At 39.3% G+C, this 27,856-nt stretch overlaps 2 protein-coding genes across 3 annotated transcripts in view; one reads left to right on the top strand and one right to left on the bottom strand.

Moving 5' to 3' along the window:
- LOC136257368 (NACHT, LRR and PYD domains-containing protein 4C-like) overlaps positions 1–27,856 on the bottom strand; it is a 76,184-nt gene that overhangs the window by 34,004 nt on the left and 14,324 nt on the right. Inside the window, exons 3-4 of one of the 2 annotated variants that reach the window (XM_066050538.1) lie at positions 24,176–26,851; positions 23,958–24,120 (exon numbers count right to left, since the gene is read on the bottom strand). The exons of the other annotated variant lie outside the window; for it this stretch is intronic. Of the exons in view, the coding sequence (XP_065906610.1) occupies positions 24,060–24,120; positions 24,176–26,214 (2,100 nt within the window). The 5' untranslated portion in view covers positions 26,215–26,851 and the 3' untranslated portion in view covers positions 23,958–24,059. Of the gene's footprint in view, positions 1–23,957; positions 24,121–24,175; positions 26,852–27,856 lie in introns of those variants that run through there. 2 annotated transcript variants of the gene reach the window in all.
- On the top strand, positions 8,595–14,239 carry LOC136259434 (uncharacterized). Its single transcript, XM_066052921.1, has 3 exons — positions 8,595–13,107; positions 13,168–13,792; positions 13,852–14,239. Exons 1-3 carry the CDS (start codon positions 8,595–8,597, stop codon positions 14,237–14,239), a joined length of 5,526 nt encoding a protein of 1,841 aa, XP_065908993.1.

The raw sequence follows: 27,856 nt of genomic DNA, 5'->3' as shown, positions 1-27,856 counted from the left end.
ACTGTTGCAGTTGCTTCTATATAGCTGCAGGTTTATAATGAGAGTAAACTTCAGGGTTATTGCCGAACTTATTGGATCTCAGTGACCTTTGTACGCTTTGTGGTCAGCAAACATGTTTCACCTACTGCACACTTGTCAATATACAATGTGTAAATATACCCATAGGCAAGTGACTATCTCAAGTAAGTAAAAGTTGGCGACTACAACTGCTAAAATGGTCTCTGAGGTATCACAATGATAAAACAACCTAGCTAAGGTGGAGTTGTGGTTTTAATTATGTCATTGTTCTGTCTTGAAGTGGTTTATACTTTTGAGTAGGTGACACCAGCAACCATAAAAAAATCTCACTTGTTATCACAGACCTGGCCTGGTGTTGGTTTCCTCTGATTCCATCATATTAGTAGAGCTCTCAGGGGTTATAAATTACTAACACCAAGCATCTTCATACATGGTAGCTGCCAGCCAGAGAACCAAGATTGCTATATGGTCCACTGTTAGCAATACCTTCAACATATATATAGCTTTATTTGCTGAGCTTGTGACCAATTGAAGTTGGATGATGTTTGGGCCATTATGCTAGCAACAATATTTGAAATTGCCAAAGCTCCATCCACTCAATCTTTCAACAAGCAGCTAATAAAAGATCATGCAGTCACCTGGATTTTTAATACCAGATTGTCAGCATCATGGGATGTCATTGTTAGACTAATTATAATGTTTGTGTTGTATTGCATCTTTGTGTTGTATCTATGTATGTATGCATGCATGTTCATATGTATATTTTTTTGTTTATTCCACTTTTTGAAAAACTTTATGCCTGCATGGCCTGGGTTTCAGTTATTATAACTTAGTACCCCTCCTATAATATGCAGTATTATTGTATAGCTTTAATTATAAATTGCTAATTCAAGCCGGCAAAGTAACTACACACTTTAAAGTAGGCACTATAGTGAGTGAATCCCATCTGACATGCAGTATTTTTGTAAGTTTCAAAATATTCTGCATACATTACAAGTAGGCATTCCTGTATCTGAGATTCTTTATAAAAATAATCTCCATAATTATATTCGACCCCAATAGACCCTAGCACAAGATTGTTTAATTTGACATGGAATTGCTCCATAATCCAAACTCCTATGGGGATGAAAATCTATTCTGGGGTTTGTCCATATGCTGATTGTCATGGAAATCTTAAGTAGTTGTCTAGCTCAGAGCCGGCCTTAACCTTAGGCAGGGTAGGCAGCCTGCCTAGGGCCTCAGAGCTCCAAAAAAGGAGCCTCAGGTTTCAGATTGCATGTACATCTATAAATTCATATGTTAAAATGCTATTCATACAGCCACACTTCGAATTCTTCTATGCAGCCATATAGCTACCAGAGACCAGTTCTAGGTATTCCCAGATTATGAATATCCACGTCACTTATAAGAACAAGCATTTACATCAGGGTAAGTGGAATTATAGGAAAGCGGAAACGGGAACGGGAACGGAAAACGGACACAGAAAGCGGGAACGGAAACGACCAGCGGAAAATTACTAATGGAGCAGATTACACACACAAGTCATATAGCAACACACAAGTCTATTTACATCATGGGTAAAATCACCTCGCCAAATGCGCTTTCGAAATAACGTACGCATGCCATTGGAGCTCGAGTTTAAGCTTACTCATCTCAGGTTTGTTGTGTCTTATTTTTCTAAGGCCTTGCACATTATGAGCTAGGAAGAGAGTATTAAATATTTAAGTAGCTAGTGCAGGTTAATTTTGATCCTTGCTGGGAAAGTTACGACTGATAATTGGCGTGGGCATGCACAAGGATTTTAAAACAAGTACTTCGACTAATCTACGTAGGCCTACAAGAGATCATTCTTTCTTACTGAAGTTTTGTTTCAGTTGTGATCATGATAATCGCTTTCTCGAGTTCTGTTCTATGTCCTGAGTATAAGTGTTTCATGCTTAATGAATTACCAGAAGCCGAGTTGCAGCCTCTTGTAGCTAATAGTGATTTAAATTACACAAATTTTAAAGTACAAGCCCCACTTCTTTCCCCGTGGACTAGTGGCGGTTACCCATTTTAATGCAATTTTGTGACGTAAAGTATCCGTCTATTGCCAAATTGCGGAAACATAACTGGATAGCTATTAGCTAGCTATATAGTATATAATATCTAAGGTGGTAAATCCATGGAACAAAATTAATTTTCGTTGTTTAGACATCGATCTCCATACAACTTGTACAGGAGCTACAAAAGATTTAAGTTTCATGGATAAAGCGCCCACTAAATCCACGAAAAGAACGAGGTACTTAAAATATGTAGCTATCGGTGAGAAGTCCAATGCCACAATTCAAATAACACGTTTTCATTCTTTCCACCAGACCTAGTACATGTACAGCAGCAGACAATTCGTAGCTATGTGGTATTATCACCAATAATGGAAGGGTAATACTATACAAAAGTACTAGCTAGCTACATTAAATCAATGCTTTGTTTCAAATGAAAAGTATGTGACAAGTATTATGAGTAACTATTAGGTTATTATTATTATTATTATTATTATTGATAATGGATACACACAACACTAAATACAAAAATATGCTTAGGCACTAGGCCTTTGTTCATATCCATGTCCTTGTTGTTTCCAATAACAGTCCAATTGTTGTTTAAAAAGAGCTATAGTGGGTGAGGATACTACATGGTGTGGGAGTAAGTTCCAAATGTTGACAACTCGTTGGGTAAAAAAATTTAATCTCTGTTTTGTTCTACACTGCTTCTTAAAGAGTTTCAAAGAATGTCCTCTGGTATTTGATGTGTTCAACGTAAACAGTTTAGACCATTCAATGTCATAGTACCCTTTTAATATCTTGTAAGTTTCAATCAAATCTCCTCGCTCGCGTCGGCAGTAAAGTGAATACAATTCTAGTTTTTGTAATCTAGTTGAATATGGAAGCCCGTTGAATCCTTTAATTAGCTTAGTTGCTCTCATTTGCACCTTTTCTAGCATGTCTATGTCCTTAAGTAAATAAGGGCTCCACAACTGCACAATGTATTCCAGATGAGGCCTCACATAAGTTTTGTATAGAAACAGAAAAAGATCCTTTGACATACTCGGGAAAGTTCTTTTTATCATCCCAATAACTATGTTCGCCTTTGCTACAGCCTTCTGACAGTGGAGACTTGAGTCCAGCTTGTTGGTCACCCAAACACCCAGGTCCTTCTCATTTTCGACTACACTTAGATTTGTAAGGCTAGCTGAATCTGACACATAGTAATTAGAAGCTAATGTATTTCCGATGTGCATTACTTTGCATTTGTCAATGTTCAAGCTTAGAAGAGACAGTGTTGACCATTCCTGGGCATTATTCAAGTCCTGCTGAAGCCTAAGAATATCTTCAATAGTCTCAATAATCGAGTATAGTTTGGTGTCATCAGCAAAGACTTCCAAGTCACAATGTCAAGGAACTGCCTATACAAATTAAACAGAAAATCTGTTGGCTAGTTGATGTTCAAGTTGAACTGCTCGCTGATATGTCTAATGTGTACATCAGTTAATTTAGCTTTGGCTGTTGCATCTACTCTAATATGAACTGCTGGGTTAAAATCACAAAAGTGGGGTGATATACATGACATCTTCGCATGGTAGTAAACATTTCTAGGCTCTCGACTCAATTGGCACATTCCTGTGTTTGGGTTTTGGGAAAGCACCTTTTCCTTGTATTGAAGTATTAAATTATTGGGTGGTGGTGGGCGCTCTATCTTCCCTCTGCATCCATTGCACCTAGATATGTTACCATGAGCAAAGTCAATCCAAAATGGCAATGCAACAGGAGGTGGTTGTTGTGACTGTACAGCTGCTGCATTTAGATGAACAGGTGGCATTGCAGCAACAAGACCAAGGCCAGGGGGTGTATAGGGAATAAGGGGGGGTGGAACTCCAGATATAAATCCAATGTGATGTTGTGGCACTTGTGGAGATTGTACAGGCGGTGTGACATTAAAGACGTTTGGATGTCGTGAAACTTGCTGTCTCAGTGCACTACCAACAGGTACCGATGTGTTATGGAATTGCTGAAATGATAGATTGGAACCTACCACTGAACTCTGTGATGCTGAATAGTGACTTTGCTGAACCACATTGAGGTTGGGCTACTACACCGTAGGTACTGCAGACTGAACTACCAGTACTTTGTGATGTACTTTGTGATGAAGTTCCCAGCATTCCAGAATCCGTTGTCGCAGACAGAGAAGTTTCCTCACCCACATCCACTGGTGGTATACGACTAATGAAATCTTCATCTGCTTCATCTGTGACGCTATGGATGACCCAAGAATCTTCTTAGAAACACCTTTCTGGTTTTTCTTTCCTGCAGAAGATGGCTTGCCACTGTCAGCTAGAGCTGTAAAATTAGGCTTGTACTTCAACTTTTTATACCATTCTACTAATGATTCGATCCCTGTGCCTTTAAGGCTAGCTGCAACTGTGTGAGCACAAATTTTGGAGGATTTGTAACCCAGGTATTCTTCATCACACAGATAACCACCACCTTTGGCAGGTTGAACATAATGAGATCTTTTTCCACTGTTGCTTCTTACAATGTATGCTGTATCATTGCCGGGAGCATTTGTGATTGCTGCATCCTCCACGATTGATCTGGCTCGGCTCCAGATAGTTCTAGCCATATTTACAGGTAGTGTTAGAGCTTCAAGTGGTGAAGGTTTTTCTTGCATGCTACCACTGCTAGAATTACTTTCAAACGTTGGTATAACAGAAGCTTTCATGAATGATGATATTTTACCCAGTCTCTGTTTGCTTGACATTTTAAACCACTATTGCTGATCACACGCCAACTTGGAATACTGGGATACCAAACGATATTCACCATGCAATGCTACTACTTTCTCAACCTCAGTTCGCTGATTTGTTATCAGTGCCTTCATACTGCCAACAAAATCTGGCAATGCGGAAGGTTTGCGGTGAAGATGCTGCTTTAGAATGTTATTTTTGGATTCAATGTCATTTGTGTAATACGGGGAAGGCGGACAACCCAAACCAGCTTTTTCTCGTACTGGGCGTAGCATAGACATGGCTATGACTTCTCTGCAGTATACCTTGAAATTCAGGAGGGAAATTAAATGGGATTTCTAGGTCATCCCATTTCTATTCTAACTGATCCAACTTGTTGTCTAGATCGGATTCACTGCTAGAATCAACCAGACCAAATTGCAATTGAATTGGATCACCAAATATGTCCTTTTTGTATTCCTTAACTGCTGCAGCACCTATACCAAACTCACGTAATTTCTGCTCAATATTCTGACGAAAATGAAGAAAACAGCGTAAATGTATAGCCCCAGGAAAAACAGCAGAAAAGCTTTTACCAAAGCTGCCACACCATCTGTTCCAAAGCAGTGTAATTTGGCTAATTGAGGTTGTTTACTAACTAATGAAGATGCAAAAAAGTGATAAGCTTCAAAATCTTTCTTCACATGAATAAACAAAGGCCCAAATAACACTGGATGTGTGGATACATTACCCTGTTTGGTTAGTAGCAAATGGCGATATGTAGTGACTGTAACATCGAATGATCCAAGATTAAAAGTAGGATCTATACCCAATGGACTCAATGTAGTTGAAGAAAAAGCACAAAATCTAACAAGATTGTTTAATACCCAATCAAATGCTAATACCATCATGGGATATGGTGCACCAGTCACTATTCTGACAAAAGCATCTGGTGACTTACTGCTTTACACATGGTCATCAGACTAAACATGCAGTGGATCAGAATCAGTTTTGAAAAGTTTTTTTCGTATGTCATCTACTTGCTGCCGGCCACGAGGTATTCCTGCAGCTGACAAGGCTGTTGTTACACTGCCTGTAGTGTTCTCTACTAAGGCGATGGCATGCTTGGCTGTGTTTGTTGAAGACGCACACTTTAACTTTTCCATTACACTTGGCATGGTACGAACATAGCTCTCTGATTTAACTGAATTGCCATGTGGAGCCACCTTGATTTTGTGTTCTTTGTCTTTAAAAGTATACTGCAATAAGGCAAGGTTTAAGGTGTCATTATCAGAATCTACGAAAGAAAAAGAGATAGGCATATAACATTGTGTTAAAATTTAAAGTAAGTATTTATTATGCACCTATCAATGTCAAACCCCACACCCGGGGTCCCCATATACCTACTGGGGATTTGACATCTACACTTGCCCCACCCCTGGGGCTTTTGATGGTGGCAGTTTGCTAACCAAAAATTATTTAAATAATAAGTAAATCAAATCCCCTACAAAAACCCCTCTATCAAGGTCGGAACATAGTGGGGTTTTTGACAAGCATCTTAGCCCCCAGTACTGGGGAATTTGACACTAAACTTTGTCAAATCTCCACCCTACCCCGGGATAGGGGTGGGGCATAACATTGCTAGGTGCATTATGATGTTTATGGAGTATGTAGCTATGTATCACACTTTACAAAATTAATAAGAATAAAACTCTAACAGTGTACATAAATTTGCTTTGTTGAAAGCCTGACATGCAGTATTGCATTAATTGTTACTGTATGAAATTTACAACAGTTTCTTACAAAACATACTACCAAGCCACTGTTAATCACAATAATATTAATGGGATTCATTTAAAATGGTTATATGTTTTTTGTGCTAATTATACCTTCCATGGTGACTATCATCCTGTTCAGGTCACTACTAGATTTGTTTACTGTGTACCTCTTCCATATACGGTAGTAGGGTAACTGTGGAGGTGTTGAAAGGTCCTTGCCAATAACTGTAATCCATCCAGTTTCATCTACAGTTATCCATCTGCGATAGCTGCCTTTCCATTTCCATGCACCCATGTCATCACATACTATATCCTTGGGGTCAACTAAGTTGGCCATGTCAACAACATATACTGAATTACAGTTTACATCAAAGGGTACTCATGAACATAAAAATGTTTAGATAGGTCGGGGTGAAGGAGAATATCAACACACTGCACTGTAGATAGCTGCTTGTTTGGTTGGGAATATATAGGAAGTCCTGGCAAACTGTGTAGAATCTTCTGAGGCTCATCACATGAAGTAGAGATGGATTCTTCCTGTGATGTAAAAAGTAATCCATGATGCTTGCTTTATCTACAGCATACACCAGTGTCACAACATCATGATATATGCAATTATAAACATTATTATTACTTTTTCAATTTTTTTTGTATATTTTACAAATAAGGCCAGCATTACTTTATTCCATAGGGCTCCCTTCAATCCATGAAGGGGGCTTTCCTCCTCAGAATGATATATAACCAAACGTCTTGGAAAAGCTAGTATGTAATAGCTGTAACACAGGCAGAAGTGCATTGCCTGATATGTATGCACAATGTCCAAGGGCATGCAGTGCCCGATGGTTAGTGCATACGTACAGTGTATAAAGGGAGTGCATACATTTGTAGCACTAAAAATTCCTTTTATCTGAGGTGTGAAAGTGTTACATACTCTAATATATTGAACTCTCAATACCCCACTAATACAGAGCAGTCAATGTGCTTTGTAAAAACTTGTTCCTAAAAGTGGTCTAAATAAAAATAATATTTGCCTGCAGTGAGAAATGAACTGTTGACCTCTTACTTTAAGAGTTGGGTATCTTCCCACTGTACCAAGTATTTACATGTGTTCTTTGTACTGCTTATAAAAGCTCTATACTTATTAACTTATTAACCCAGTGTAAGTAACCAATTTTTAGCAACAGCACTGTTTATAATGTACACTGATTTGAATAATCCATGTAAGTTCACAACATACCCTCAGCTGCATCATTTTACTATGCAGTAATTGATTGCATACATTCACACTATAAGGGCTATTTATAGCATTTGTTTGCAACAACCAAACATTGCATTCATACTATCTAGCTAAGTGACTTGTCTGTAGCAGTATTCTTTCTATTGTATCATTGTTCTTTTGTCCATGTGCAGTTGTTGTGTTACATACAAATAGTTACATACATAGATTACTAGGTTACATATGAAAAGTACACAAAAATATTGGACTTTTCAACTAGAGTAGGGACCATTGCATCAATAAAAAGTACTGAAGCAAGCTGGAGTAGTGCACGACAAATAAATGATAAGAAGTGTTATATCCCTTCTAGCTAGCTGGATAGCTGGATACTAGACATGCTAGCTGGATATTAGACATGTGTAAAGTAGCTGAGAACTGGGACTGTAATAAGTAACTGGTGATGATGCGTGATGATGCAACCCTGATGTAATTGAAACCTTATAGAAATAATAAACAATTACTAGTATAAAAAACACTGATTTTGTAAATTTATCAGCTGCTGCATATTGATGTGCTGATTCTTTTAATGCTGGATAAATGAAGTGCTGATTCACAGTGGAGGTCCTACCGAGATCTTGCAGGCTTACTTTGTGTAGTAATTGGCAAGAAACTGAACTCTTGGCTTTAGCAAGAAGGACAGGGAGGAAAAGGTCAACAAGACAGGTACTGCTGGTATAACATACAGCTTACTGTAAAGAGACAACTCCCATGAACTTTTGGCTTTTTGGCTTTCAGTGTGGGAGAATTTCTTTTAGTGAGAATGGACAATACAGTTGGAACAGTGAAAGGGACAGCCTACCCTTTAAGCTCGAAAAGGCTAAAACTCCAGCACATTCAGCACTTGGCAAGAGCCCTTGACTTGTCAGCAGCAGCCCCAAGAAGTGACCATGAAGTAATGATTACTGGAAGGATAGCAGAAACCCGTGGTGAAGAAGCACAAGTTCAAGTCATTATTTCCCTGACTGAGGAAGGAGAACTAGTTTCACTGAGAGACATGGAGGGTACATTTTTGATTGCTCCACCACTGCCAGCCTTGCCTAGTAGAGGATCTAGCAGAGTATCCAGAAGGGCATCTAGTATGGCTTCCAGTATGGTGTCTACTTCTAGCGAGGAGCTTGAAGATTTGGACATAGCAAAGGACTTGGAGAGTCTAGCAATTGAGTTAACCCAATTACGTAATCTTCTTCAAGTGAGAGAGGAAGAGAGTGGAGCTTTAAGTGCCAAACTCGAGTTAATGAGAGGTGAAATAGATGATCTGAAGGCTGAGCTCAGTATCGCCCAGGATAGGATCCTGGAACTCTGGCAGGAAAACTGTGAGCAACTAATACAGTACGATAATGCTATGTCCGAGAAAGATAAGGAGCTGCAACTTCTGAGGGAACAGTTGCAAGTGAGAGAGCTGGAGCTAGCCAGGTTGAAACTGTCGAGTTTGGAGAGGCCAGAAATTCTGAGTGATACTGCTAAACTTCTCAAGGAGGAGTCAGTGAGTTTACTTGATGGTAAAAGTGTTTCTTTTCCTACAGGAATTGCTCGAGACAACCTACCTGGAGGAGGTCTCCAGAGAAGCCCTGATGTTAATTTTACTTGTTATCCAACTACTATGGCTTCAACAACACCAGAGCAACACAGAGGTCAGACCTTTGTACCTGTAGCACCACTAACAACAACAACAACAACATCCTTACCTTTGGGACATGTGACAACAACATCAGCTGATATTTTACCTGTCACAACAAGAGCAGCCACATCTAATCCTTTCCAACAGCCATGGCCATTACCTACCAGCTGCATACCAACAACAACCCAGGGACAGTTGAACAAACGTGAACGGAGTGGTTTTCTAGGAAGTGCTTATGAGCAGAGCTTACCTTCAACTGGTCAAGAGGTAACCAATATAAGTGCATCGTTATCTGATGCCCTTTCTGTCAGCAGACCTATAAACTCTATTGGAATTGCTAACTGTAGTAAGCCGGCTACCGACAGTCAGACTTATTCTCGCCGAGGGAAAGCACCCCCAATAGATCCTTTCAATGCTGAAGAGGTCACAGTAACTTTTGAGGATTGGCTACTGACACTAGAGAGAGCAGCCCAGTGGAATGAGTGGACCACTGAAGAGTCACTGATGCAGCTGGCTGGCTACTTGAGAGGAAGAGCAGCGCAACAGTGGAAACTACTACAGCCAGAGAAGAAGAGGACATACCAAGCTGCCATAGCTGCTCTGAAGGAGAGGTTAGACCCGGGAAATCATACTTTGGCAGCTCTTGATTTCCGTCACATTTCACAGCACACAAATGAATCTGTTTCAGATTTCATAGGTCGACTAGAACAGGTGTTCCAGACTGGATTTGGGCGTGAACAACTTTCCAATGAGACAAGGGAGATGTTACTCTTTGGGCAACTACAGGAGGGCCTACTCTACACTTTGATGGAGGCACCAGCTGTGTCTGGTGCCCAGAACTACAAGGAGCTTTGTTTAGCAGCCAAGAGAGAGGAGAGGAGGCTCAATGAGCTTAAGAAGAAGCAGCATTACTTGAAGAATGCTAAGCAATCGATCATTGGCTCAACCTACAAGCAGCCTACAACCTCACGAAGCTGGCACTGGAAGCCAGGGAACAGGTCGCAGAAAGATAGTAGCAGCCCAGTCTTACAGCAGAAACAACGAAGATGTTACATTTGTGATAGCCCAAATCACTTGGCTTGGCAATGTCAACAGCCAAAGACCGAGAGCTCTGGTAAGAAGTCAACACAGACTAAATCATCTAGTTCTAGACCTGGTGCTAATGTAATTCGAGCTACTCCTCACAGTCACCCTAAGTGTGGATCCCGTAGTGTGGAAGTCAACATTGAAGGAATTCCCATAACTGGTGTTATAGATACTGGATCCGATATCACAATACTAAGAGGAGATCAATTCTACAACATAGTTTCAAAAGCTGGCTTGAATGTACAAGATCTTGAAGTTGCTGAACAGATTAGAGCCTGCACTTATGACCAGAAACCAATACGACTAGATGGACAGATGAAGATGAGTCTTAGTTTTAGTGAGAAGGCAATTGTTACTACTGTTTATATCAAGCTAGTTGCACCTGACGAATTACTATTGTCAGAAGAAGTTTGTCACCTCTTGGGAATTGTGAGTTATCACCCCAGTGTGAAGTCAGCTGAGAGGTGTCAGCCTACTAGTGAAGAGAAACCTCTGAAAGAAAAGAAGGAATTCCCAATTAGCATTAATGAAGCCTCAATTTCTGATCAGAGTAGCTGTGATTCTACTAGTGATAAGATTCCAGTAGTAGATATGAATCAGTCTTCTGATACTCCAGCTATTCATGTTCTGCCCGATACTAAGGAAAGTGAGTCAAAATTGATAAGTAGTGATGGATACCCACCTTCGAATGATGTTGGCGATATTTCTAAAACTCAGCCTGCACGAGTGAAACTGATTACTGCTGTTCGACTACCAGCTTATTATTCAGCAGCTGTACCAGTGGAGGTTGAAGCAGTGAGAGGACATGTTCTGATAGAGTCAGAATACTTACCTGATGATTGTTTGAGCATTGATGATTCTCTGGTGAATGTTAATCAAGAGGGACGAACCACTGTAATAGTTTCCAACAACAGCAAAACACCTTATCAACTGAAGAGTAGTATCAAGCTTGCATGTGCTAGTGAGGTGGAGGTGGAATCAACTATAGAGAAGAGTCAATTGTCAGACCAGAAGTGTTGCTTTGAAGATGATGCTACTATTTCTGATGTTTCTTCACCTAGTATGCCAGAGTCGTTACAACCAGCTTCTGGACAGTTGAACGTATGGACTATAAATACATTGTCCAATAACCATCTTAGCTCTAATGAGCATATACGATGGAGACAGCAACAGCTTAGAGGAATCTTAATAAAGTCTAACAGAGAGCTATCTGATGATAAGTCCACGCAGTTGAGTAAGATTTTATCTGAGTACCATGATGTATTCAGCCTGAGTGATGATGAAAGGGGAGAGACTGATTTAGTCGAGTTCAAAATTGACACTGGAGATTCACAGCCAAGGAAGCAACCAGTCAGAAGAGTCCCTTTTGGGGCTCGGCAAGAGATAGCCGATCAACTTAATAAGATGCAGCAAAACAATGTGATCCAGCCATCTGAAAGTCCATGGGCAAGCCCCGTCGTATTAGTGAGGAAAAGAGATGGAACACTTAGGTTCTGTGTGGATTATAGAGCTCTGAATTCACTAACAAAGCCAGATCTTTTTCCACTTCCAAGAATTAATGACCTGCTTGACCAACTGGGGAAATCAAAGTATTTTAGTACATTAGATCTCAAGTCTGGATACTGGCAGATTAAAGTTAGTGATGACAGCCAGGAGAAGACCGCATTTATCACTCATAAGGGCTTGTTTGAGTTCCGAGTGATGCCATTCGGGGTTACCAATGCCCCAGCAGTCTTTCAACGTTTGATGCAGCGAGTGTTGTCCGGATTACAGACATCATCTACAGTTGAATTTGTCTCTGTTTACTTGGATGATGTGATAGTGTTTTCTGAGACTCTGCAAGATCACATCAAACATCTTCGAGCTGTGTTTGATCGACTAAGGAAAGCTGGACTGATGCTCAACCCTAGTAAATGCAAGTTATTGAGCAAGGAGGTTGAATATCTGGGACATATTGTGACACCTTGTGGACTCCAGCCCAATAATCGTAACTTGGAAGCTGTGAGAAATTTTCCTCAACCCACCACCTTGAAACAGTTGAGACAGTTCCTTGGTTTGACTTCGTACTATCGAAGGTTTATTCCTGGCTATGCTAAAGTAGCCCATCCACTTCATGCCCTCACTAGGAAAGGAGCAGTGTTTAGCTGGTCAGCAGAATGTGAAGTGGCATTTGAATCCTTGAGAGTGAAACTGTCCTCTTCACCACTGCTTGCTTACCCTGACTTTACCAAGGACTTCACACTGGAGACTGATGCAAGCAAACTGGGACTGGGTGCCATACTATCGCAATATCAAGATGATCTGAAGCTACATCCTGTTGCTTATGCCAGCAGATCCATATCCAATGCTGAAGCAAATTATGCCATAACCGATCTAGAGACCCTTGCAGTAGTATGGGCTGTTACCCATTTCCGCTACTATCTGTATGGTCATAATGTTATTGTTTTTACAGATCATGCTGCAGTCAGAGCCATTCTTGGTGCACCAAACCTCACTGGAAGACACGCGAGATGGTGGAGTAAAGTCTATGGTAGCGGCATCAAGCACATTGACATAATTCATCGGTCAGGTAAAAAGAACCCACATGCTGATTGTCTCTCTAGACAGCCGGTCATGGCTGCACCCTCAGATAAAGATAGTAACACTGAGGTACAAGTTGCAGCCATCTCTTGTGAGCTACCAGCCACTATCAGTGATGTGCTACAAGAGGAACCCAGAGAAGCGGAGCATAATAGTACTGCATTTTGTGATGAGCAGATGAAAGATCCAGAACTGAGTTCAATTATTCTCTACCTAAGAGATGGAACACTACCAGGAGATGCTACTCTGGCCAAGAAAATAGTAGCTGAGTCAACTCTGTATGCTTTGTGTAACAATGTGCTATACTTTGTAGGTCCCAAGCAGACTGAGATTTCACGAGTGGTGGTGCCACAGCATTTGCGTCATAGAATAATGCAGGAACACCATGATGGACCATTGGCTGGTCACTTCTCAGGACCCAAGTTGTACAAGAGTGTGATACGGTGTTGGTGGTGGCCACATATGTATACTGATGTGATGAAGTATGCTGACAACTGTCCACAGTGTGCCATAGTAGAAGGTACAGGAAGGAGACAGAAACCACTACTACAACCCATTGCTACTGAGCGTCCCTTCCAAATACTTGGAGTAGACATCATGGAACTACCTGTCACCACTAGAGGGAACCGTTATGTGATTGTTTTTCAAGATCTGTGTCCCAAGATGACCCAGATGTTGTAGTGACCAAGATTTATTTCCCTGATGATCCGGCCATTCAAGTCCATCAATCCAGAGTACAACCTTGTCCTCCATCCTTACCAACAGGCTTCTTCTGGTATGGGAACAAGCGATCAAAACCTGGTAGACCACCAAAGAAAGTGCTGAAGCAATTGGAGAACCTGGACGCTGAAATGAAACATCAATCAACACCCGGACCAAAGATCATGGACAGAGAGTCACTACCAGAGCCAACAGCCACAGGAACTTTTCCAGCAGAGTCATTACCAGAGCCATCACAGACTAGTTCAACTAATCCAGCAGAAGTTCCACCAACAAGTGCTTCCCAAGTTAAGGAAGTCACATCAACAGATACAACCAATGATGAGCACCGATATTTTCTAAGAAGTCGAAAGAAGCCTAGTGCAGAAGCTCGGGTCGAGCTTATACCGGCGAGGAGATGATGTAAAGTAGCTGAGAACTGGGACTGTAATAAGTAACTGGTGATGATGCGTGATGATGCAACCCTGATGTAATTGAAACCTTATAGAAATAATAAACAATTACTAGTATAAAAAACACTGATTTTGTAAATTTATTGCTGCTGCATATTGATGTGCTGATTCTTTTAATGCTGGATAAATGAAGGGCTGATTCACACATGCTAGCTGGATACTAGACATGCTAGCTGGATACTAGACATGTTAGCTGGATACTAGACATGCTAGCTGGATACTAGACATGCTAGCTGGATACTAGACATGCTAGCTGGATACTAGACATGCTAGCTGGATACTAGACATGCTAGCTGGATACTAGACATGCTAGCTGGATACTAGACATGCTAGCTGGATACTAGACATGCTAGCTGGATACTAGACATGCTAGCTGGATACTAGACATGCTAGCTGGATACTAGACATGCTAGCTGGATACTAGACATGCTAGCTGGATACTAGACATGCTAGCTGGATACTAGACATGCTAGCTGGATACTAGACATGCTAGCTGGATACTAGACATGTTAGCTGGATACTAGACATGCTAGCTGGATACTAGACATGCTAGCTGGATACTAGACATGCTAGCTGGATACTAGACATGCTAGCTGGATACTAGACATGCTAGCTGGATACTAGACATGCTAGCTGGATACTAGACATGCTAGCTGGATACTAGACATGCTAGCTGGATACAGTGAATAGCTACACAGCTACAAAAATGCAGTATACTATACTAGTTTGTATGCAACATAAGTGAACGGATCATCACGTAAATATACTGGTGGACAGTCACGAGATCAATCACTATTCGAAAATGGCGTGATGTGGAGTGAGACTGAGTTTGTTCAGTCTTTTGACAGGATGAGTGGGTTGTTGAAGAGGAGTGATTTCTTCTCAAGATCTCATGCAGATGGCCACCATGTAGTGTGTGGGTGTACAGCTTTTTGCCGCAGAATGAGGCACCTAGTTTGTCACTGCCAGCCCTTCGCCCAGTAAAAGAAGCCAAGCCAAGAAATGCTAATGATTATTATGAAGATTGAATTGTAATATAAGTGTGCTGGTTTAGAATCAAAAAAGGCACCTGCCGTACATGTGATAAATGCAACTGTCAGCACACGTGATACATAGGACCCACAATCATTTCTGCACAAAACGATACAAATGCTATGCTGTACTGTAAGGTAATTGGAAGTACTGTATGTGTAGTTTTGTGCTCTAGTAAGGTTGAGAAACTATAGCTAACTGCTCGTGCCATGCATTTTTAATAACATCTGAAATGTATGTGTAAATATCATCCAGAGATTGCATGAAAGTAATATAGTTCGAGTTGGTCCAGCTCCAGATTATTGATCTGGCTCAGGCCTGACCAACCAGACCGTCTCCTCCGGCCTTGATGGCTATTATGATTGCAGAGATGCTTTTCAAACAGTTCTTGATTCATATTGCTGTGTAATGGGTTGAACATAGCCAACAGCGAAGCATAATGGATACCTTTTCAGACGATAATTGATATAATTCACTATTTCTTTCTTTTGGTATTCGTGGATTGTAGAGGTACTTTTCGAACAGTTCTACAGGTTGAACATAGCTGACAATGAAGGGTAATGGATACTTCACTTTTCAGACAATAATTGATATAGCTGGAGCGTGCGGTGCCATTTCAGATGTGGTATGCGTGGGTTCACTAGTCATAATAAAATTATTTACAAAAAAAGTTAATAAACAAGTACACGAAAAAATTTGGAATTTTCAACTAGAGTAGGGACCATAGCACATTGATAAAAAGTACTGAAACAAGTTGGAGTAGTCATTAAATCACAGTAAAATAATAAAAAGTGTTATATCCCTACGTGCTCAAGATACTGTAATGGAAATACACAGTAGGGATATAACACTTCTTATTGTTTTACTGTGATTTAATATCATGGACTACTCCAACTTGTTTCAGTACTTTTTATCAGCGGCGGAGGAAGTAGTTGATATGAGGGGGGGCTCCGCTGAGCTGACCCAGACTTATTTCTATAGTTTGGTAAGGTGAGACCAAAAAAAAAAAAAAAAAAAGGTCACAACCAACTGACAAGAGCTTTCCACCTCACCAGCTACCATTTCTAGCTGATAAACTACATAAAAATCCTTACATAGCTCGCTACACACTGACTACTTTATTAGAGTGACTGCTCTATTAGAGTATCTCGATCTTTATCACGGTTTTCAGCCCCACTCCAAGAAAGATAATTTCGGTGTGATATCATTCTGAGGGGGGGCTAAGCCCCCCCTCAGCAGACCGAGGGGGGGTTTTAGCCCCCTAGCCCCCCCCCCCCCCCCTTTCCGCCGCCTATGCTTTTTATCAATGTGCTATGGTCCCTACTCTAGTTGAAAATTCCAAATTTTTTGTGTACTTGTATCTCTTGAGCCCATTGTGGCCCCACCACTACCAACAATAGACCATAGCCTAATTATTATTTACTAAAAAATCAAAGAAATTGAAGCAGCACTTTTTGAAATATTAAGGAGTAAAGTTTTTAATAAAGCCTTGTTGAACCTTAATTAAATTGATATCCCATAGTTTATGAGTTACTTGAAAGATCAATTAACAGTCTTTAATTGCTGAAAAGTTTATTTTAAAACATTAACACAGTGGTGAGCTACAGTTGATTTTGTAACTCAAGACGGACCAAGTTTTCATGAAATATTCAAAATATTTGTGATCATAAATCAGAAACTATGTGGTGTATGAGGTTAAAAATTGCTATGGGTGATGAGTGCCATAGATACTACAAACACACCAAGTTTCGTCAATATCCGAGAAGTGACCCTACAATTTCTCAGTGATTTGACATGGAATGACTATTTATAATAAGCACCCATCATCACATTAAGTGAATAACTGCCACATGTACACCTGTGTGAATTTGTTTTAATCAATTCAATCACATGCTGCCCATAGTGAAAAGCTTAAGTGATAGTTGATGCATTCCTAATGTATTGGCTGCATCCTAGTGCACAGTGCAATGAATATCATGTGCAACCACCAATGCATTCCAGTATAATTACTGCTTATTGCTCATTAGTGATTCTATTTGCATATTGTGATTCTCTCTTCTACGTAAGAACCAACTATTATACTGAATTTGCATTTGAAAACTGGAGTCCTAGTTTTAGAGCTTTGGTGGCCCCCTTACTCCTAGTCAGCTGCCTATCCTAGATAACTTCCTACCCTTAAGGCCAACCCTGCATGATACCACCTAGGTTCCAGCAAAGTGCCACTTATAAAACAGAAGAAGTGTATAACATTATTAATGAGGAGCATGGAGTGAAGTGCATGCAGTACCGTGTTGCTATTGTAGATGGGTATGTGGCAGTCACTTGGAACCCATCTATCAGAAGGAGGACCAGCTACTTGTATTGCCAAGCCTTGCAACTCAAACGTCATTATGCTTGCTATATGATTTAGCTACAATCAACTTTATCATTACCAAATTCCATTCACTTTCCACTAGAAGCCATCCACTTTCCACGAGGTCAACCATTACAAGTTCCTTTGGAACTATATTTCCATCAATGTTCTATCTCTCCCCTGTACCTTCATTTATCAGGCTCTGTATTGTCACCTTGTATTTGACTGCCATTATTACTGTCTTTAGATGCATGTATCTGTAGTTGTTTGTGTAAGTGTTTTCTTTTTGTAGTTTGGGAAGCAACCCTGTGCAGGCCAAGAGCCTTAAAAATTAGATAATAAAACCTTAGTACTAATTCCTTGTACATATTACTATATTTATTTCCAGAACATCCATTATATACCACTATAGAGCGGTTTCACCTTTTTACATGCTTAATAAATATGTGGCAAAACCCCAATATCACAATACAAAATTTCGTGCTCAACCAAATTATCATCAATTTGGTTGACCAAACTAAGATATTATGGAATTAATGGCAGTACTTATAACTGGATCCAAACTTGGCTTACCCAACGTACTCAGTGTGTTGTTTTAAATAGTGAATCCTCTAGTCCAGTGTCGGTAATGTCTAGGGTACCACAAGGCACAGTTCTTGGACCTCTAATGTTCCTATTGTATATAAATGACATAACTAAAGACATCAACTCACCACTCCGCCTGTTCGTTGATGATTGCTTGCTTTATAGAGTTATCAATAGTGTAGAAGACATCAACAGACTTCAAGAAGATTTAAATAAATTGTCAGAATGGGCCGATACTTGGCAACTTAAGTTCAATATTAGTAAATGTACAGTTATACGTTGCACGAGATCCTTATCACCACTCACGACTACACACTTCACAGTCACATACTAGATATATCTGATCAACATATGTACCTAGGAGTCTTAATTCATAAATCACTGTCTTGGTCATCTCACATATCAAATGTTGTCAATAAAGCATCTAGAACACTCAATTTCTTAAAACGCAATCTAAACAAATGTTCAAAAACAAGTTAAAGAATCAGCTTACCTAACAATGGTGAGACCACAACTAGAGTATGCATCTGCTGTCTGGGATCCCTACCACGTTGGAGATATTTCAGAGTTAGAGAAAGTACAACGAAGAGCAGCACGCTGGGTGTTGAATGACTATGGCAGATTCAGTTCAGTTTCTCTAATGTTGGATCAGCTGAAATGGCCTACATTACAAATTCGTCGGAAATTATCTAGGTTACAAATATTGCATAAGATACACTACCAACAGTTATCACTCCAAATTCCTCATTATTACTTACCAAAAACACGACCAACAAGACAATACCACCATCTTCACTATATTTTACCTACCTCAGCTATTTCTCAAGAGCAATAAATGAGTGGAACATACTACCAACTGATACAATTGAAATTGCAGATACTGACCTATTTACAGCTAGACTCCAATCATATTATTGTACCTAATGTATTTGTTTATGTGATTCCTGAGCACACCAGCAGGGCTGACTGCTCAGTAAACAATAATTATACAACCAAGTACTAAGAATAATACGAAACGCGGTTAAAATGACGTCATAAATAAATAATTAATGTTTGAGAAAACTACGAGGCCTAGAGACATGAACTAACCGGGGATAGATTCGCCTGTGAATGAAGGCACAAACGTATAATCGTCGCTCCTGTTTGTGCTGATGACTTTACCATACGTGTAATTCTATATAACGCCCAGTACCACACCCTTGCTTAATTACTTACATATTGCGCGAAGAAGATTAGTGATGCCCGTGCAGGAGAGCCAGAAGCCACTTGTGTAAACAAGAAGATTACAAGTAAGTTTTTATGTTTGTAACATCTCAAGTCTCCATGCCAGCTGCCAGTGGATTCATTCACGTAAATAAACAATACAAGAAAACATTAAACTGACATATGCCACGCTCTTTACAATAAGCTTACAGTTACATATAAAATACAAGTAAACAATTTTGTCTTGTGCAGCTGGCATAGCGAACTTTCTTTGTGTTGGTGTCAGGCTTAATACGTGCTTAATCTTTTTTGCCTTCACCTGGCGTAGCTACTAGGCTCTAGTGGCTTGGCTGTCTTCCTTTATCTGGTTCATCTGGCTTGCATACGCCTACAGCATTGTGTAGCTATCTCCTGAAAGTTGTGTATGCATAACTATAGTGTGTCACCCATCACTGTGCCATTGCTACATCACTGCCGTGATGAACCTTACTTAGCTCTAGTTGATGTTGATATGCATTGCTGTATATTGGCTAATAATTTTTATCTGCATGGTGATGTTGCCTATAATGTATTGCTGCATACAATACTGCAATAATGTATAGTTCTCTCCTGTATGTTTTGTATACATATACTTTGTACGCATCACTATGCCATTTATACCACACCAATGATGTACTGGCACTTAGCTACTGGTGGCCTTTAGTTACGATGCCACTATTGTGTTATATCTGTCACTACTGTGACATATTGAGTTGATTTGGGGATAATGCATTCACCACCTAATAGCCTCACCGGGGGGCTGTCACGTTGGTGTATGTACTTGGTTGTATGTGACGCGGTCCTAGTAATAATAATAATAATAATAAAACGATCGAGACACTCTAATAGAGCAGTCGCCTACATTAATATACTCTAATAGAGCAGTCAAAAATATTTTTGCTAACTATCCCACATTGATGGCCTGTAACTGAGGTATATAGACTTAGTAAAGTCATCAACATTGAAAGTTAGCTACTCCTTTGAAACCATATTATTATGCTATAGTATTAGAGAACTTTTAAATGAGATGGCCAGAACCTCAATATCTGCTTCTCAGCAGATATTCTTTGGTCAAAGCTCTAAGGAATGGACTGTCAACCCGGACTATCTGTTTTGTAATTAATTTTTGTGTGTGTAATTAATTTTTCTGTATGTGTGTGTGTAAATAGTCTTTCTTTTCCTTGCCATGCCCACGTGCTGACCCAATTACCGGTCACTTGTGCGGTCGCATGTTGTCCGAGGATCCACTTACTTTTATTTTGTATACACCTTGTTCATCATAATTTGATGGTTAATAATAAAAACAATGATCTGAAAACTGAGATTCACAAAGTACTCTGGTTAACTGACAGTGCCTAGCATAGGCTTTGAAAACTGCACCTACTGCTTCCAGATGAGAAGTCATATGATGGGAGTATGCATGCTGCACTGGTATGTTTTTTAGCTAAAGTGGTTGCAAGAGGAGTCGCCAGGACTGTTCATATAGTCCTTAGTCTCCTCATTGGAGCCATGCACCTACACATACCACATTCCCATCATGTGACATTTTCCTGAGGTTGCAGGTACAACTTCCCACATCTATATGCAGGCAGTGTCAATTAATAAGAATCCTTTTAATTAATGCTATAATGGTTTGAATTTTATGGTTTCAAGGGAGTAGCTAATTTTCAATGTTGATGAGTTAGATAGTCTATATATCTAATCTATGACAGCTATAGTCCACCAATTCACAGGCCAACATTGTGGGTCTCTGGTGGGACAGGTAGCAAAATATTTTTTTGACTGCTCTATTAGAGTATTTTATAGCAAGTGACTACTCTATTAGAGTGTTTTGATCGTTTCAGAGGAAGAATCCAACAATACTGCAAAGATGCATTGTGCTGTAAAACCCAACCTTTATAATGGCATGATGATCTTTATCAGGTATTAATGTTTCTTCACAAAGAAATAGAGGTACCATATATGTAAATGCTGATGTGCACATATTTGTTGTGCTAACAATAACTGTCCCTTGGTTGCTAGGAGATACTACATTATCCCAACCCTAGGATTGACCTATGCCACTTCCTCTGCAGCTTCTGGGAGTTGCACCCCCAGAACTCTACATTATATTACAACCACATAACAATAGTCATGCTGTTCCCTACTTGGCCTCCCCTGTAGGTCAGGTTTAGAATCACCAGTGGCTGGCTGCCACCTTTTGTTTTCACAACTTTTTTCACCCAGGTTTTTAATGGACAATCACTGTCTTATTATAAACATGTTTCATTAACACAGTTCACATACACCTATATACTGTATACATTTTGCATCATTACATAGAAAAGCTTTGGGTGTTGCTCATTATAACATGTTCAGTTCCTTGCAACCTGACATACATACACAAACTGGGGGATCAAGTTAGTTTTAATCACAAGCAACACTGATATGCTGCTGATAATAGAGTATATGCTATTACCAAAAAATAACATAAGTTGCCTGTTCACAGCTACTTTCACCCTGCAATGCAAGAACCTTTACAATCAAACACCATGGCTACAGTTTGGACAGAACCATAAGTATAGGAAAATGTTAATGTGTTTATCTACATTACCAGTTAGGCACTGGAGGGTGAGAACATAGAGCTTGTACGATACGGTGGTAATATTATAGAAAAAGTCTTATCAGTACAGTAAGCAGTGTCAGATTATAGATCTCTATGACATCAAAGCCATTATGGGTAGTAAGTAACTCTGCCTGCGGTGTTTCACAAACATAGGGGGATGTAAAATATCTATTAACTAAATTCACTGGGTTCTGAAGATACCTTGGCAGCTTGTAATAACTAGCTATAGGTGTTGTAGCGAAGCTCGAAACTACAATTGCTGGAAAAAAAGCACACAACACCAAATAAGGTTACAGGTTAACCACTCCAGCTGTGGGTGAGTTAACTGGCATAAACACGTGTGCATTGGTGCCAAACTATTAACTATACTGAGCATGTGATGCTATCTACAGGCTCAATCCCCTTTGTGTACTATCACCAGCCGCTGTAATGACCAGTCTGGTGATACATTTCAGCTATGTGGTTGTATTTAGCCTCATAACCTTCAATCATAGTATGCATGAAGGCAGCACAATAGAAATTACCCATTTCAATTCCAGCAGTGTAAAGTACTCCCCTAGCTCACGTCTATACAATTTGACTCTGCATCCTTACAATTGTGAATAGATGAGGACGTTTGGCCTTGGCACCTTAAGAATTGAGTTAAGGTCTGCCGCATACACATATAGTAACTCCAGATAAGTGATTAGTAAAGCCCACTAAGTTTCTACAGGGGTGTACTACTCTAATAGAACACACACCATATTCACAACTCTAATTGAACAATCACTTGGTGCTCAAGGTGTTTGGGTAACTGAGGTTAGGATAAACAAGGACATACCATATACTAGCAACTTACCTTCAGTTCAGTGGCTTGTCTACATTAAAGAATCGAAGTCTGCATGGTGCCATATCAGAGGTTTTAGATCACAACAAAATAATAACAGTCCGTTACTCCAATAAAACAGTCTCTGTGTTTAGTACTAACAGTTTTGCAAAAACCTACTTCTTCAGATCTTTTCAATGTGACCCCTTGTAGGTCCTGGAATATATTATCCCCTTTGGACACACAGTGGTGGATCCAGAGGGAGTTTCAGGTTCAGAAAATTGTGATCAAAGACTGAGAAGTGTATATATTGTCCAGCTGGGGTGAATGTTAACTTAGCTCAATGGCCTATAGCTACATAGATCTATATAGCTTAAACTAGCTAGCAATGAATCAGTAAAAATCATTCCACAACATTGTTTCACAGTTGAATCTTACCAATCTCCAAGCCTTCCCAGAAAGTTTTGAAGCAAACAGCACTTGTACTCATTAAAACAATATATCATTTTTAGAGGCACTTAACACGCTTAAACGCCGTAGTGACATTTTCAGTGATGTCAAAGACAAAAGTGTGAAGAGCTTGGCCAGTTCAATATAATACACTATGTATAGGTCCTGGTGATTTATCACCCACACAATTGTAAATAAATTTGGGGTGTGTGCACTATTTTCAGAGGGAGTTTCAACTGAAACCATTGAAACCCCCTGTATCTGCCACTGACACAGGATATGCCAATCTTCTGAGTTGAACTGGTAAATGTAAATTCAGTTAACGAAGAATTAAAGTTGCAATACAAAACTGTTGCTAGTGCACCTACAGTTTTGCAAAGATAGTACAGCCCTACCAGATCAAATACGTATATGGTCTCCATAACTTCCACTTGCAATTCTTTTAATTGTATATATATATATATACGTAGCAAAGTCCGGAGAAATCAGTTTAGTGTTAGTTTAGTTTGTAGTAACAACCACTTTGGCACATTATGGAAATACAGCATACTTCACCTGTGAACTTAGCTAGATAGTATATCATCCATTAAAAATCTCCTCAAATGTCAATGATTTATAATATGGTAACAACAAAAGGTGTATACATTGCACACTATTACATCATGTACGTATACTCTGATATAAATACCTTTAGTACTTAGTAAACTCTTATTGCTTTTAAAATGTTAAACTTGGCTTCTAGAAATTTAATGTACTTCCTATATACAAAGAAAATATCAATTATACACTGATGGCAGACATCAATATACTTACCATAAAATTGTTATTGGAGGTTTCTTTTTGTCTTGGCGACACCTTTGCACTTGGTCTAATATGGTGATAATTTCACTGTCCTCTGCAAATGGAAAAATGCTTTCTGTAGACCACATTGGCTCTTTATCAAACTGCAATTTTAACTCAGATGGGTGAGATGATGACCATGGTGCACGCCATGGTGCACGAGCTAACTCCCCTCCTGGTAACCAAACCAACGTCAACAATTCCAGTGTAGTGTTATTGATACAACTGTTGAAGATTGCAACAGCTCCTACCTTTTCCAAGTGGACTGGATTAAGAAAGAGATGTTTCAATGATATGTTTATTGACAACATGACACAAACAGCATCACTGGCAGTCTTATCTATGTAGCCACCAGAAATGTCCAGTGTCACTAAACTGTTGTTGGATTGTAGACCAGTACAGATACAGCACACATGCTCTGATGACCACTGTAAATTTTCCATAGGCTCATAAAAACCAAAACTGGTAAAATCAATGACAGTTAAGGTTTGGTTTGACGCAAGACATTTCCCTAAACTCTGTCCTAACATATGAGAGGTATCTAAAGGACCTGGCCACACACTGAATGATGTAATGGATTGGTTAGATGATAGTCCTTGTAAAATGGAAGTTACCACATTAGCATCATCAACATCAAAAGCATCTACTTGTTTTATGCTCTTGTTCTGACTTAAAATATCACTAAACAAATCAATGTCATCTACTGAAAACCAGCATCTACCAAATGTGTAAATCTTCAAGCATTTAGTATTGCACAATGCATCACAAAATATTTTAGAGGATTTCAAACTTGTCCCGTCACTAAAAGAAAATGTGCGCATGTCCAACAATTCAAGTGATTTTAAGTCTGCAATTGCACAACCAAGGCTGTCAAGATCTCTTTCATGTAATTTAGCAGATGGTAATTTTAGGGTGGTGATGTGAAGATGATGTTTGCAGATACTGTCACACAACACTTCAATGCAACCAGGAACATGAACTGTTCCAAATTTTGAATTAAGATTCAACCCTAACATATTATGTTGAGATGACAGAATTTTGCACATGGTGACAACTCCTGTTAGCTGAAGAGATATGTAGGGGCTAAATGATACCATTTCAGCACAAGACTTGCTTAAGTATTTAGCCATTACCTCAACATGAATGTCAGTTAACAGAGATGGACACGTTACATGCAGTTGTACAAGTTTACAAGTAGACAAGAAGTAAAATGCATAGTGATAGTCTAACAGTGTATATGGCATTAAAACAAGATGATTTGTAATGTTGAATACTTTACCAAACTCACTGCAAAGCAATTCATCTTGAGCCTCAAATAAGCAATATAATATTCTGTTGAGAAGCACTGCATATCCATTTGACTGGATATAAATCTCTTTTACTCTTTCAACAATAGGTTTCAGGTCTTCTTTGGGCATTAGCCCAAATATAAATGGGAACACATTGCTCAGGTAAGACGTTTTTGAAAAGTATTTGTTTATTGCATCTTCTACAGTTTTAGATTCCAATATCAATATAGCTGCCAAAAGTTCCTGTACTGCACGATGAATAAAACTGTAAGACTTAACTCTATCACCAAACTCATCTGTGACATGTTCAATGTGTAGTAGTCCAAATCCATCAAACCGATCAGTTTTTGCAATGGGAAGATCTTCCAGCTCTTCTTCATCAAACACCAGCTTTTTATCAACTAATTTTTTCAGAGCTAATTCACATAGCTGATTAAAAACCGGTCTTAATTTACTAGGAACACTCTGCAGAGTCTTAAATTGCTTTCTTTGAGATTCAGGTATATTAGAGCGAATACACAGAAGAACAAACTTTTCATAGAGTTTTGATAGACTCGATGGCAGTTGGTAATTGCTTTTACAATACACAAAACACAATATGACTACTGTCATGGGGATGTAAAAATGTTGACGTAGGTTTTCATGGCCTCTCAATACATCAAACAAAGACTTGGCAGATTGCGGATTACTTTTAAAATATTCTTTGATGCAACATTCCACCATGTTTTGAGTAAACCCCAGTATTTGATAACAACGATTATCTACAGCTTTGGCTATGCAATCAGAACAAGATGGACGAGAGGTTACTATGATGGTAGAACAAGTAAGTGCACTCTTATATCATGAAAGAAAGACTGAGACTGCAAGTGGTCAGGGAGCTCATCCCATCCATCTAGGATAAATACTAAGCCTTTACCATTGTACTGTTGAGCATATTCTAACAGTTTAGGGCAGTTGAGTTTATCAAACAGTTCATTCAATCCCGTTATTTTGTGATAGTAACTATCACGAAGTGGGATCAAAAACACTAAATCATTTGACAATACCTGTATTATACTGCTAGCCCATTCTTTACAGATTTTAGAGGTCAATGTAGTTTTATCAGCTCCAGGATCTCCCTCAATCAGTGAAATTTTCTGATATCCATCAGTTAAAATTTTGTTAATGAAAATATATTCCATTCTGTCCACAAGGCCCATGGCATGTTCCTCACGAAACTTGTCTTCCAAACGTGGTGACCTCATTATGGCAACATCCAAATAGACGGAAAGTCCTCCAAATTTAGACCACCTGGTACGTTCCATTTCTCTGTTCTCATAGCAGGATATTAAATACTGTTTGCATTGTTGCAAGCTGGTACCTGTTAAAACCATCAACTTAACATATATTCATACATAATATTCTCTTAGCTAACAGTGAACCTTGTATGGCAAAATGTGATACTTACATAACACAATTGATACTCAATCCCTGTGTAGCTGTATGAGAACTAAATTACTGTTCCATAAATGGGAACTTTGTTCACATACTGCATGTATATACATTAGAGGTGTACCGATAATCGGATCGGCTATAATATCGGCCACCAATATGGTAATTTTTACCAATATCGGTATCGGTACAGAACAGCAGGAGGACCGATATCGCTACCGATATTTATACACTAGCAATAGTTTGTACATAAACGGATTGTGCATTGGTTTTCTACATTATTCATGTGGCTCTTTAGTGCCAGTGGTTTATTATTCACTTTGAAACAAGCGCTACGCTACGAGAAGCCATATAAATACACGCGATTCTACTGTCTGTTGCTGGAAAGCTTATCACAGTCTTTATAAATGAAGCAGTTATAGAGTACCGTGTAATAAAATAAGGGTCACAGGATAACCAAGGAAACTTGCTGTACCAGCTTTCTCACAAGCCATTAGAATGCAGATTAATGCAGAAATATCCGTATAAGGCTTCATGGGAGTATACATAAAAATGTTTGTGGGTGCCTAATTGTCTGGATTGCACAATACAAACCCAAGCTCTGTACCACCACAGGCAGAGTATAGCAATGAATACATGTACATGTTGTTATAGGGTAGGTAAATGTACACTTTTAACTATAATGCAAATATCGGATCAATTATCGGTTATCGGCTTCTTTTGGTGACATCAATATCGGATATCGGTACATGCAAAAAAACCACATCGGTACACCTCTAATATACATGCCGTCTTATTGAAGTTAACCAACCTATAGTCTAATAGAGCAGTCTATAGTGCAGTCAGTTACAATACCTTCTTTTTTGGATGCCATGCACTGTTGCTGTGATTGTTAGCTACATATGCCTTCAGATTCATTCTTAAATTTGCTATT

Source organism: Dysidea avara, chromosome 6 (assembly GCF_963678975.1).
Source record: "Dysidea avara chromosome 6, odDysAvar1.4, whole genome shotgun sequence".
NCBI lineage: Eukaryota > Metazoa > Porifera > Demospongiae > Dictyoceratida > Dysideidae > Dysidea > Dysidea avara.
This window is presented reverse-complemented; position numbering and strand designations above follow the sequence as displayed.

Coding starts and splice junctions, on each gene's coding strand:
- LOC136259434 (XM_066052921.1), top strand. CDS start 8,595: ATGGACAATACAGTTGGAACAGTGAAAGGGACAGCCTACCCTTTAAGC. Junction 13,108..13,167: donor TGACATAATTCATCGGTCAG/GTAAAAAGAACC, acceptor CTGCACCCTCAG/ATAAAGATAGTAACACTGAG. Junction 13,793..13,851: donor TGTCCCAAGATGACCCAGAT/GTTGTAGTGACC, acceptor CCATCAATCCAG/AGTACAACCTTGTCCTCCAT.